Genomic DNA, 13,185 nt, shown 5'->3' on the forward strand with positions numbered 1-13,185 from the left:
ATTAATTATTACATTTTAAATGGGATAACTAGTAATCTGTAACCTATTAAATTTCTAAACTCCCCTTCCCAACACCAGTCTTGTTAATATATACAGTATATATATCATTATTATATGAGTAGCAGTACCTTGGTTTGGCCTGTAGGGGGAAGCATGCAGCCGCTCACCTCACCGGAAGGAAGTACAAGGCACATGTGGCGGAAGTAAATAAACTGCCTTCCCGCGCAGTTAAACGGGCTCAAAAAAGAGGCTCACATTCCCGGGAAATACAGCAAAAATGGACGAGCTTTATTTGGATAATATCGACGAATATGTCAACGACCACGACAAGATAGTAAGTAGCCTGCTGGCTGATGATATATCCTAACCCTAACCCCTTTTTATTAATGTTTAAACCGATTTAGCGTTTATTTTTAGCCTTCACAAACCTGCCTGTTTAATGTTTGCGTTACTATAAGGTTAAATATGTCTCCTGCAAGGCTTATTATACAACTTAGCCTGATTTATTTGACTCTTTTGGTCAAATCGGCTTATGAATAGTCTCTTAAATCGCATTAAATACGTGTCAAATGCTTCGTTTCATGGGCGAGTAGCTTCATTTTCTGCAGGTCATTTTTGGGGATAAAAACCAAAATTATAGGATTCAAATGCTATTAAATAACAGGCAAATATTGTAATTTTCTATTTAGCTGAGTCTAATGATGGAAACCTAAAGATAAAGAAGAGCTAATTGCACCTCAACTCAAGATATAGCTACAGTAAATTCACTACAACCTGGCAAATTAAAACATTAATTAATCGCTTTCATTTAAAAGACAGTTGTACATGAAAACTCTAAACCCATTATAATCTTTATCTACATATATTGCCTAACTTAACCTAAACACAATAACTAACATGATTTTTTATCTGTTTAACAGGTGACTTATAAATGGCTGAGTCTCACTCTGGGAGTCCATGTCAACACAGCAAAACAGTGAGTGTTAATCAGCTTATTCTTATTTTTTAGCCTTTTGACTGATAAAATGTGATGATCATTTAGGTAGAGATATGAAATGTGCTCCAGGTTCATTAATAATGATATGCGTCATTCTCAGGATGCTCTATCATTACCTGGATCACAAGAGGAAGGAAAGCTCAGCTCAGCTTCATGCTACCTATCTGGTGTCGGGGAAGTTTGTGGGCAACGGCCAGGCGGTGAGAAAATAATTTAAAGTAGAAAGAGATCTGTTTGGCCTACCATTTTTATTTTACTTTTTCTGATTGGTAAATGTTGTATTTCCTTTTCAGAGTCACAAAGTCTCCGTTGTCAGAGAGGAGCAGCTGGAAGGTGTGTAAATGTGTTTCCCAGATTACCATGAAGTGTTTTTAAGTTATAGCTTTTGTTTCTAGTTCTTATGCTGAGAAATTGTCTTTGTATTTGTATTAGAGAGAGAGAGAGAGAGAGAGAGAGAGAGAGAGAGAGAGAGAGAGAGAGAGAGAGAGAGAGAGATGTATTAGAGGAGGCAGAAATGTCTCAGTGGACTCTAACTTCTGTTTTTTCTTTCCTTTGCAGACTTCAAATCCAAGATGAGTTTGATAGTGAGCGTCCATGTGTACAGCGTCCAGAAAGCTTTACTGAAAGACAGCGGTCCTCTCTACAGCGTTGACTATGACGCTGTGAAAGACAATTTGAAGAACTGCAGCAAGTATGTTGATTAATATGAGCTTCTATGTACTGAGAAAAGAGTTGAGTTTTTACACACATGAGGAAATAATATATTTGTATTTATGATTAAAAGATACCCAGCAGAGATATTGACCACTTGTGGTGCTATAGTGCAATATTTCAATCAGCAGGTCCCTTAACAGCTTTCAAATGTATAATATGCCTGAAACATCCACTTTAACCATCTTTTTTTATAATTAATTAACTAGATCAGGGATGTGAAAGCTACAGATTTAATAAAGCAGGGTTAAAAAAAATCACCAGTTTTTAGAAAATCTTTAAATTGTCCTGTTTATATTTTCAGATACAGCGCTATTAGAACTCTAAACAAACAATAATCCTGTGCCATACTCTTGACCTTTATTTTTTCTATTTATTTTATTTAAGACCTACCTACCTTCCACATTATACTATTATATCTACATCTAATTTTTTATAGTCTACTATGTCATCTTTTTGAGCTGCGTGTGTGTCTTGTTTTTATCTGGTTGTCATGGCTTTTTTAATTTGTCTTTTAAAGCACAAATGGAGTGACACCTGTAATCTAATTATATGTAAAATATAGTGACTTTCTATCTTCTATCTATCTTCAGATACAGTGCCATCCGCTGTGCCACTGCGGTGCCCATGTCGTCTGTAGAGCTGCAGCGAGCGAGAACAGTGCAGCAAGAGCCTGCACCAGAGCCTGAAACCAGGAAGTCTGGCATGAATGGCAACGCTAATATCGCTTCAAAATCTTCCACTAAGCCGCAGAAAGGCATCATGGGAATGTTTGCTAATAAAGCTGCTCCTAAAAACCAAGACAGCAGCAAAGAGATAAAGTCAGAGGTGAAGGAAGATGCACCTGTGGTAAGTGGTGGTCGTCTTGTTATTTGATTTTTTTAGTCTTTGTAAAGAAATGAAGTCAAATCTTTGCTTTGTTTTTTTATTTCTGGACTTTATATTTTAGGTCGAAGTCGCCAAAGCCAAACCAGCTGCAAAGGCAAATCCTATGATGAACTTCTTTGGGAGTCAAGCAACAAGTGAGTATTATTATTTTTTTAGTGCTTTTTGCTCCAATAGAGATTTTCATTCATGTATTAATCTGAAAGTTTAATATCTGCTTCCACAATGTGTTTGTGATGAAGAGATGACTACTATGAAAATCAAGTTACTCCACACAATGATGAAGACAGTTCTGTTTGAAGCAAAACTATCATATCCTTGTAATTTTTATCACTACTATGTCCGAGATAACACTGTTTGATTTTAACATTTTAAAATTGGTCAAAGACACATTACAATGTCAAGTTTAAATGTTGATTTTTGTCTTTATGTTGGTACAAAGTTGCTCAGGTCCTCTTGATAGACTAATTTAAAACTTTATTAATGAACTTGCTTTCTTGAGGCAGTAGATTTATTGCTATGTATTTAACCCCCATGCTGTTGGACAAGCATGGTGCATTAAAGATAATGAACAAAAACATCTGTCTGTTTAACCAGTATTTATTGTATTGTCAAAGTTGTGTATATTCTCTCTAAACTAAACTAAAACACTCTTTGTCACTTCTTCAGAGAAACAAGACAAAACTGTGAAGGAGGAGGAAGCTGCTCCATCGTCTTCCTCGGTAGAGCCGCAGCGTGCAGCCAGTTCAAAACCTGAAGAAAAACCACAAGCTGCTGCAGTGGAGAGACCCAAAGACACTAAGAAAGACTCTAGGAGGTGTGTGTGTGTGTGTGTGTGTGTGTGTGTGTATTTGAAATTAATACTTTATAGAAGAAAAGATCAAATTTTACTATGGATTGTTTCAAAAAGTAAAAAATAAAATAAATCATAGAACAAGGCATGGTCATAAATATCTGAAATGTTGGGACTAATTGTAGAAAAGTAAAATGGTAAATGTTTTTTGTTGACCTGCCAAAGTCCATTTATTGTTTTAAATTTAATTACTAAAAGTTTTTTTCTCCTCTTGAAGCAAAACTAAACGAATAGAGGATTCTGACAGCGAGGAGGAGAAAATGGAGAAGAAAAAGAGACGGAGGATTAAGAAGCCTGAACCAGACAGCAGCGATGAAGATGGTGAACTATTTACTTTTTAAAATTGTATTCATTCATGTTTCAAAACTTCCAAAAACAATTAGAATAACCCCAAAAGGCCTGGAAGTGTAGGATAATGTATTTTTTAATTTTTCACCAGTTTGCATTTAACATAGTTGTTGTGCTATCTCTTTAATAATATTACAGTTAGTGAAGAATAGCTTTAGGCTACTGTACAGCTAACATATTGAATGCCTTGAAAAAGGAGGAGAGGGGGAATTTAAAAAGCCTTGTCATAAAAAAAACTAATATTTTGTTCACCTCTTCAGTCATCCCAGATTCTCCACAGCAGATGGAAACAAGAGAACCGTCACCACCGCCTCCTAAAAAGGAGCCTGAACCTGTTGCACATGTAAGTGCTTAGATATTAAAATAGATATTTCTTTAAGTCTCACCGTGTTGAGTTAACATATTATAGTGTCGATTCATCAATTTATTCCCTTATTAGACTGTACTGAGATGTTTTATGTGTGTTAAATGCTGTATACTTAATTAAGCATCTTCATGTGTGTGGTTTTTTTTCTACAGCGAGGCGACTCTGAGGTGAAGACGAGGAAGAGGAGACGAGTCATGAAATCTCGTACGTTTGTGGATGACGAAGGATGCATCGGTAAGAAAAACGGACAGCTGAAAGCACTCGTCTTGTGGCTGGTTTGGATTTGTTAAATTTGTATAACATATGAATTCACGTACATATTCAATTCAATTCAATTAAAGTAACCATATATGTATCTTATATATCTCATGTGTCTATAAAGGTATCAGGTGTAACAATACGTAATAATAGTGACACAATTTACATACTGAAAAATGAATACTACCTTAATAAAACTATAAATACGTTCTTTTGCAGAGGTGCTTATGTGTTAAGTTTAAACAATACACCACCGCCACACTACTTATGTTTGTATAAGGTCAGGCCCAAAATCAGAGCTTTTTATAATCTACACAGCATATGACACTCACTCTCTCTTTAGAGGCATGATTTAAGAAACTCTACAACAACAAAACAATCTGAGTAACGGTATAAATCTTGCTTGCCTCAGGATCAGCAGTAGGTTTGATAGATAGATGGATAGATAGATAGATAGATAGATAGATAGATAGATAGATAGATGGATAGAGAAGTAAAATGCTAGAATTGAGCATTAAATATAAGATTGCAGCATAAAATAATGATTAGCTTTAAAATCATTAAAAGGGCATAGAGTGCAAATGAAAGATTAAAATGTAAAGTGCTTTAAAAGAGCTCAATCATAAGCACAGGAGAAGAGAAATGTTTTTAACCTGGATTTAAAAATGATTTCAGTTCTGCTGCTAGTTTGTTCCAGTTGTGTAAAAGCTGCTTCATCATGTTTCGTTTGAACTCTGAGCTCAACTATCTGACCTGAGTCAGTAGATCTCAGAGCTCTACTGGGTTTATATTCTACTAGCATGTCGGATGGATAGATGGATGGATAGATAGATCTTCTTTATTTGTCATTGAACAAAGAACAACTGTTTAGTAGCTCTTCACTAGAAGTATTATTAGATTGGTTGTCTTGCTTTAGTTTCTAACTCTAGATGATCTCTTCTTCACAGTGACGGAGAAAGCCTACGAGAGCGAATCGTACTCTGAAGCAGAAGATGATTTTAAACCCACCAAACAAGCTCCAAAACATCCTCTCCCTGCAAAACAACAGAAAAGCAACAAAGAGGACGAGAAGAAAAGTCAGAAGAAAGCGTCTGCAAACGCCAATAAAGGAAGTAAACAAGCTTCAATTATGGGATTCTTCCAGAAGAAGTGATGAAGGACAGAATCAGACACTTTAATTATTAGCACTGAGGAACAACAAGCACTGCTGCTGAAGTCCTGTCATGATCTTTCAGCAACACAAGACGTGTCCAGTTCAGGATGACAAATCACTGTTACACCACATCAGCTGTAAATACATGTCGTACTTAATTAACATGGGTGGAAAATAAACATGCATTTTACTTTAAAAACATTGCAAGTGTGGTGCTCAGTTTTTATTCAGCTGTTGCATCATTGAGGCCGCGACTAATTACAGCTGGAAATGTGTTGTTTGTGTGTGTACTGGTTACAATAAACACAAAGACTCCAGTGTCCAGGGTTGTGACGTTTACCACTGCCATCTGTCTCTAAACCCTCATTTCTTATCATCTCTATACTGTTGCAGGGTTATTATAATTAACTAAAACTAAGACTAGCAGTGAAAAAATAATTTAGTAAACTGAAATAAAATAAAAGGCTTTTGTAAAAATGAAAACTAAATAAAAACTACAATGAACAATGCAAAACTAAAACTAAAGTGAATTGCAGATCAGCTTAGTTTTAGTTTTCTTTTCATTGTCTCCATGGTAACTGTATTGTGTTCAGTTGTTGAGATAACGGGGTAGTACCAAACACAGTGTCAGCATTATTTCATCCTTTAGTAATAGTTACTATCAGTGGTAGCTAACAATATCTACTGTAAGGGTGAACAGCTGTAGATATCTTGTTGTTCACCTCGGATGCTTTTGCTGGCTTTTCACATGTACTTTCTGAATCTCTACCTACATCTATCAAGAATTGCATTCATATAAGCTATTTTATGGAGTATATGTGTAGGGTTCTCACATTTTAAACTTTAGTGGCAAGGAGGCAATTCCTAGAGGCAATTATCTATTATCTATCTAATTTCACTTTGCAAAGGATGTTTACAAGATAAGCACTGACTGCAGTGGCTGTATCTGGCAGGACACCACCCTCAGCGCTTGCTCATGTCGCTCTTATCTAAGTTCACTGCCTCCAAAGTGTGTCTCCAAACATGCTGTGCCCATTTACGCACACGGTACAGCAGCAGGAACTTCTTTAACCGGATCATGAACAGGATCAAATGATAATTAATATTCGGTGTTCTGCTGCGCATTTACACAGGTCAGCTGTTGATCACTGGCTCAGGTTTATATGGTGGTATTCATACATCAGAACTTATGGATGCACCTTGAACCCCATCAGAGCTGTCAGGATATTTATTTTTAAGTAGCTAAAAATTATTTTAAGTATAGCCCTGAGTCTGACTGAAGATTTCACCCTTGATACCAATAAGTATCAGTCCAATATCCTTCAGCCTTGAGAAAGAGAGAGACATAGATACCGTAAATTGAAATGATAATTCTTCAGTCTAACTTAAACATGGTCCCTCCCATCATCTTGAGTCATCAAGTTTCTTTGGCCTCTCTGTATTTATTTGTACTTGCTGTTGTTGAGTATACTGAGTTGTACGTCTCAGTCAAATTTCAGTAAATAAGTAGGACTCATGGTGTGAGAGGCGTAGCCATGACACATCATTTGTAGTTGTGGTTTCATGTCTCTAGCTCATTCCACTTCACAGCAAATTTAGCAAAGGCATAAAATGTCAGATAATGCTGAATAAGCCATGCTCACATACACCAATCAATATGTCACTTCAGGTCTTGGTTAATACTTACTGCCAGATCATGTTCACCGAATTTGATGAGATTCTGTCCACCACATTTTGAGGTACACGTTTTTGGTATGGCATCCCCTCTGGCTGGGATCTACCATTTGTGCAGAACCTTAAACCAGAAAGGGGAACTCCGTGATGAGAGGGAAAAAAATCTGTTGACTCACTCGTCATCTTCCTCTCTCTTCCTTCAATTGTATGACTAACACATACGGTTCTCTCCATCTTAAGGTAATGTAGCTGTTTTAAACTTGAACTTTGTTCATGTTGTTTAGCTCTAGAAACATGTATATTTATAGGAACATTTCTGCTATTTTGTGTAGAGGAGCAGCTGAAGTGAGTTGATTGTTAGTAAGTGAACAATGTTTATATTACTGTGTCCCACCCCTTACAGTTAGATGACGGCTGGCTTTCCTGCCTGAACTATGCCTCTGCTCTCCTCGCTGTCTGACACACTAAATGCGGCTCTACTCAGCCAGGCATCCACCGGAAAATAGCTTTCACTTTCTGTATCTACAAATATAGAACTGTTTATATTGATAGGAATCTTGGTGTGATTATTGATGGTACTTTTAAGACAAACAGGTCAGCTCAGTGGTTAAGTCTAGCTTTCTTCAGCTGAGGCTGTTGGCTGTTTTAAATGTGCTATATGTAAGTATATATATATATAAGTAAAGATGACTTTGACATTGACATTGACATTGATACAACAGGACTGGAGACAGCCGGAAGGGGTAAGGGCTTCACTTATTTTATTCAGAAAGGCAACATTTATCTTATTGACACTCCTCCAACATGAACTAGTGTTGCTTCTTTATGGAAATGTGTCATCAAATGTGTTGACGCTCTTTATTGAGACTCACTCATTTAGTTTGAAACTCTTTACAAGTTTTTTAAAGGATTCATATGTTTTTATAACTCCTAGGGCCTGATTTACTAAGATCCCAAATAAAGGGTAGTAACTTGCGTGCACAGTGCAATAGATAGCGCGTTTCGTTTGTGTGCTTTTTGCGGGTGATCTACTAAGAATAACTGCGTAGATGAAAACATGTGCAACAGGATGGAGACAGCAGTATGTAAATTGTGTGTCTGAATGGAGAGTTTGGACGAGCAGAAAGCTGCAAGAGCAAAATGAAATGTGATCAGGTTCTAGTGGAAGAGGTTAACAAATATATTGCGTTATAACAAAAATATAACCAAAAAAGACGACATATGAGAGAGTATTTGTGAAGTAGTCGATGCTGTTAGTGACAGGTGGAAAAAAACAGTTATCTGTGTGTCCTGTCATTGTGCCTCCGTCTCCTCCTCTCCACAGTAACAGCCGGTTAATACCAGCCCTTCAAACGTATTATTTATAGACGCAGCTACTAAATTAAATTAAATTAAAAGCATTTTCTCCTCCCTGTATTTTGCACACTGGGGTAACCCTTTCGAACAATTCTCATGAATGACTGTTTTGTTGCCTCTTTTGATCCCTGGGCAAATGATCTGTGTGCCCTTAGCGGCAAAAGAAAATGAAGAAGTGAAAAGGCGCCCTCAAGAAAAGCAATGTGTCATGCAAAAAGGAGTAAGGAGGCTCTCTTTGATGCCTCTAGTTTATATATATATATATACACACACACACACCTACACCTACTCTTTCAGATAAAAGTAAGAAAACCAGAACCTGAAACTCTCACACACTATTTAAGTAGGTTTTTGTTTTTAGTTTTGGGTTTTTTTGGTCCACATCCTCTTCCCCCATTATAGAGGTATTACTTCCTTATCTTCACTGAAAAGTGCAAGGGGAGCAACACTGCTTACTTTGGTTGTGACCTTAAGTTCAGTAGAAATGATTTAAAGGCAAACATACCACACAATCTGCATCAACATAATTTTACAGATCGGGTTAGGGTTAGGGTTGGGGTTAGGGTTAGGGTTAGGGTTGGGGTTAGGGTTTTTGTAAGTAATCACTAATACAGCTAAACAACGTGTCAACTAACACTGTTTGTGTCATTTTAGGCACAAATGAAGACTGATCATCAATAATAAAGATCAGAGCTTGTGGAGAGACGATGGTCACCTTTTCCCCTGAGAAGTCTATCCTATTCGTTCTCCTGGTTTGGTTTGTCCTCTTGCTTGGGTTTTTTAACATGGTGAGAATTTGAGAAAAAGATTTTGCTAACGATCATTTTCTCTATTTCTGCATAAATGACTGAAAAACATGATCAGATTTTTATCTAAGTCCTTATATTAGATAATGGGAATGCAATTAAACTCATTTGAAAATTCATTAATTATTGTATTTATACTTACTATTGAGGATATTCTGACTGTAGTTTTCCTCCATTTCCCTTTTTTATATTTTTATGTTGCAGTTATTTGATCAGCTTCTCTCATCAGCCCCTATATATCAATTCAGTGATTGTTTTATATGGAGCTGGAAAAATCTTCCTTTTGTTTCATTTAGTACATTTATCTTACATCATATATTTTATATATGTAGTACTATGCAAAAGTCTTAGGCCACCACCATCATACAAACAGAAAATACAGGAACTGTGAACACAAAATATAACATCAATTATTAAATATTACGATTAATTAAGGTTCCTTTCCATTTAGGTTGAAGAGAGCCTGGTTCCTGCTATTGCTCAAGTATAAGGGGAGGTCACATTAAATACTTGCCACTTTAGCCAATAGAAGCTGTTTGTTTTTTTCTTTCTTTTTTCTGTTTTTTTAATACTTCATAAACATTTCCTGTATTTTCTGGTTGTATTCTTATTAAGAGACTGAGACATATTTATATCTGCGGACTATAAGCAAAGTGATGAGGGACTTTGAGGTGTGTCCGCTGAAAAAGATGATGTGGAAATGTCCACATCATTTTTTTTAACTGAATTTGATAGATTCCCCTGCTATTTACAGACAATGGGGGCACATTACACATTATGTATAATATCTTTGTCACATCACTCTCTTGACTCCCCTGTCATTTTCAGCAGGAAAACAGGAACTTCTCCCACCCTGTCCCAAGACCTCAACAGCTGCAAACTTCATCCCCGTCACCTCTTCTTTCCCTGAACCACACCACTGATCCTGCCCACAGTAACTTCACTATTCTCCCAGAGAAGGGTGGACGACAGTGGCACGTAGGGGATCAACTGGAAGTTATGATCAAAATGTATGACTTCCACGGACGTCCCAAGAAGTTTGGTGGAGACTTCTTACTTGCCCGTCTGCACAACCAATTACTTGGTGCAGGTGTGGCTGGGCAAGTATTTGATCATCTCAATGGCTCCTACTCTGCTGTATTTCCTTTACTCTGGGAGGGAAGCGCACAGGTTGAGGTGACTATGTTAAATGTGATTGTTTCAGTCTTCTGACAGTTAGCTCAGGTACTGTTGCTAGGCCTGCCAACTTTTCATTTGTGCAGGGCACATACTGGGACATAATTTCCACTTGGGACAGGGGGGACCACACTTTCAAATTTGTTTCTTATTATTTTTCAACCGCACAGCATCATCTTCATGGATGGTTATTGTTTTATCATCTATTACTGCATGGTTTAAAGTGGTCAACATATTAAAAAAACTGTTGTTGAGCATTGTTCTTCTGTTGCTGACTGCTTTGTGGGGAGGCTTATAGAAGGTCTGCTGCAGCACCCGGGCAGCAAGGATCTAGGATTTATCTTTACTGCTATGACTACCTAGGAAAGGGAGTTAACTTTGAAGTCTTGTTCTCTGTCCTTTCAGGTGATACTGGTTCACCCCAGCGAGGCTGTTACAGTGCTGCAAAGGTTGACTAATGAACAGCCATACACAATTTATTTCGAGAGCGTCTACAGTTCAGGCTCAGTCTCTGAAACTACCGTCTGCAATGTTTTCCTGGATTCTTCCAAACAGCCACTCTGCAACTACACTGACCTCAGTACAGGTGAGCCATGGTTCTGCTACAAGCCAAAGAAGCTGAGCTGTGATGCCAGGATCAACCACTCCAAGGGAGGAACCAATAAAAAACTCAAGGCCAAGGAGGACATGCTCTTCCAAAGGTGAAGGAACAGACAGAAGTCCTATCTGTCTGGCATTTTGTTTGACCACATGAATAAACTCTGTATAATTACTTGATGTACATTTCAGGAGTGTGTAAGTAGGAAAAAACTGAATCTGAAAGTGTTTTTTAGTCTAAACTGATACAAATCAAGTAAGCACTCTGATTCACTTCAGTTCAGATTGAGTGATAACTGCAGCTCTCACACTGTTATCCACAGACTTCCTTTAATGTTTGACCATTTTTTTGGCATCTACTTTTATATTTTTGTCAAAATGTACATCTTCTCAAGGAGATGTATGCTTTTTTGTTTTCTTTTCTGTTGTGTGTGTCCCATGTTGAAATATTTAACCTATTAACACATGAGCTGTGGCAAAACAATATTTGCATGGTGGGTTTCTTGGATAAAGCCTTGAAATCCCATTTGCACCTTGACATTTTTTTTTTTTTTTTTTTTTTGGTTGAACACTTTTTTTGCTAAACGTTGTTGATGGGGGTTTTTTTGTTATTTTTTTCAGTGGTATCAACATGAAGGTCTCCATTGATTCTTCAGGATCGTCCAGTGTCAACGTGTTGCCAAAAATTAAAGGTTAAGCTGATTTTCACTCATTCAGCTGCTGCCTGTAATAATAATTCAAACTTTTTTTAAGTTTTTAATGTTATTTGTTGACAATTGGAAAGATTAAAATAATGCCAGCTACATCCTTTAACTTCTTCTCAGGTCAACCAAAAGTGAAGAGCCGCAATATGAAATCTGAACCTTCTGGCTATTATTATAAGGATGTGTGGCGAGCCCTAGATAACACCACAATCCACCAATTCAACACATCCAAGGACATCAGTGAATGTCTGAAAGGCAAGATGATCCACATGTATGGAGACTCCACCATCAGGCAGTGGTTTGAATACCTCACTGCAACGTTACCAGGTAGATAACAAACAGAATTCACTAGCAACAGTTTAAGCTACATTGTGAACACAATCAATGTGTCCCATTTGTCTTTCTCTCTGTTATACTTTTAGATCTCAAGGAGTTCAACTTACACAGCTCGAGACAAGCCGGACCTTTTTTGGCTTTAGACGAATCAAGCAACATTATGGTGACATTCCGCTGCCACGGCCCCCCTCTCCGTTTTACGAATGTCGCAGCCAATGAACTGCACTATATAGCCAATGAACTAGACGGCTTAGCTGGAGGCACCGACACAGTTATAGTTTTAGGCATCTGGTCTCACTTCAGCACTTTTTCCGTCAAGCTCTACATCCAACGGCTGCAGAGCATCCGCAGGGCGGTGGTGCGACTGCTGACCAGGGCCCCGGGTACACTGGTTGTCATCCGGACCGCAAACCCCAAAGCTTTGAACCTTTATGAGACACTGACCAACAGCGATTGGTACTCGCTGCAGCATGACAAGGTGTTCAGGGCCATTTTCAAAGGACTGAATGTTCGTCTGGTGGATGCCTGGGAGATGGTCTTGGCCCACCACCTGCCGCACAGCCTCCATCCACAACCTCCAATTATTAAGAATATGATCAATGTCCTCTTGTCCTACATATGCCCTCAAAAGAGCAGCTAGATGTGTTTTTGTGATCAGTGTAGTTATCTTTTTGTTAAATTAGTATCGTGGTTTGCTGGAAACAATTTAGGATAAAAGGTCTACTCTGTACTACAAAGGACAGAGTATGTTCACACTTTTTTCTTTTTTTTCTCTTTGTTTGTTTGTTGCTGTTGTTGTTTTCTTTTCTGGTATGTACACGTTTATTGTTATATGGTAAAGATTTTCTTGTGATCTACCACCTGTTGTCGGTGGGGATATTAAGGTTACTAGTTTAAACTGTAAAGGTCTTAATAATCCAATTAATACGGATAGTTCTAAGTTGTAACAGTGCTGGGTGGGACA

The 13,185-nt window shown here is 37.7% G+C and overlaps 2 protein-coding genes across 2 annotated transcripts; both read left to right on the plus strand.

Annotated features, from left to right (window-relative positions):
• The first annotated feature begins 222 nt into the window (after window positions 1-222).
• Window positions 223-5,873, plus strand: pold3 (polymerase (DNA-directed), delta 3, accessory subunit). The gene is made up of 12 exons (XM_053330534.1): window positions 223-334; window positions 921-976; window positions 1,098-1,197; window positions 1,291-1,330; window positions 1,556-1,688; window positions 2,302-2,557; window positions 2,658-2,730; window positions 3,263-3,410; window positions 3,664-3,767; window positions 4,055-4,137; window positions 4,314-4,395; window positions 5,367-5,873. The coding sequence occupies exons 1-12, from the start codon at window positions 278-280 to the stop codon at window positions 5,570-5,572; spliced, it is 1,338 nt and encodes a 445-aa protein (XP_053186509.1). The 5' UTR covers window positions 223-277; the 3' UTR covers window positions 5,573-5,873.
• Window positions 5,874-10,064: 4,191 nt separating this feature from the next.
• Window positions 10,065-12,870, plus strand: LOC128369721 (NXPE family member 3-like). The gene is made up of 6 exons (XM_053330800.1): window positions 10,065-10,079; window positions 10,237-10,584; window positions 10,990-11,285; window positions 11,803-11,873; window positions 12,006-12,212; window positions 12,308-12,870. The coding sequence occupies exons 1-6, from the start codon at window positions 10,065-10,067 to the stop codon at window positions 12,859-12,861; spliced, it is 1,491 nt and encodes a 496-aa protein (XP_053186775.1). The 3' UTR covers window positions 12,862-12,870.
• Window positions 12,871-13,185: the final 315 nt, after the last annotated feature.

Source organism: Scomber japonicus, chromosome 12 (assembly GCF_027409825.1).
Source record: "Scomber japonicus isolate fScoJap1 chromosome 12, fScoJap1.pri, whole genome shotgun sequence".
Lineage (NCBI taxonomy): Eukaryota > Metazoa > Chordata > Actinopteri > Scombriformes > Scombridae > Scomber > Scomber japonicus.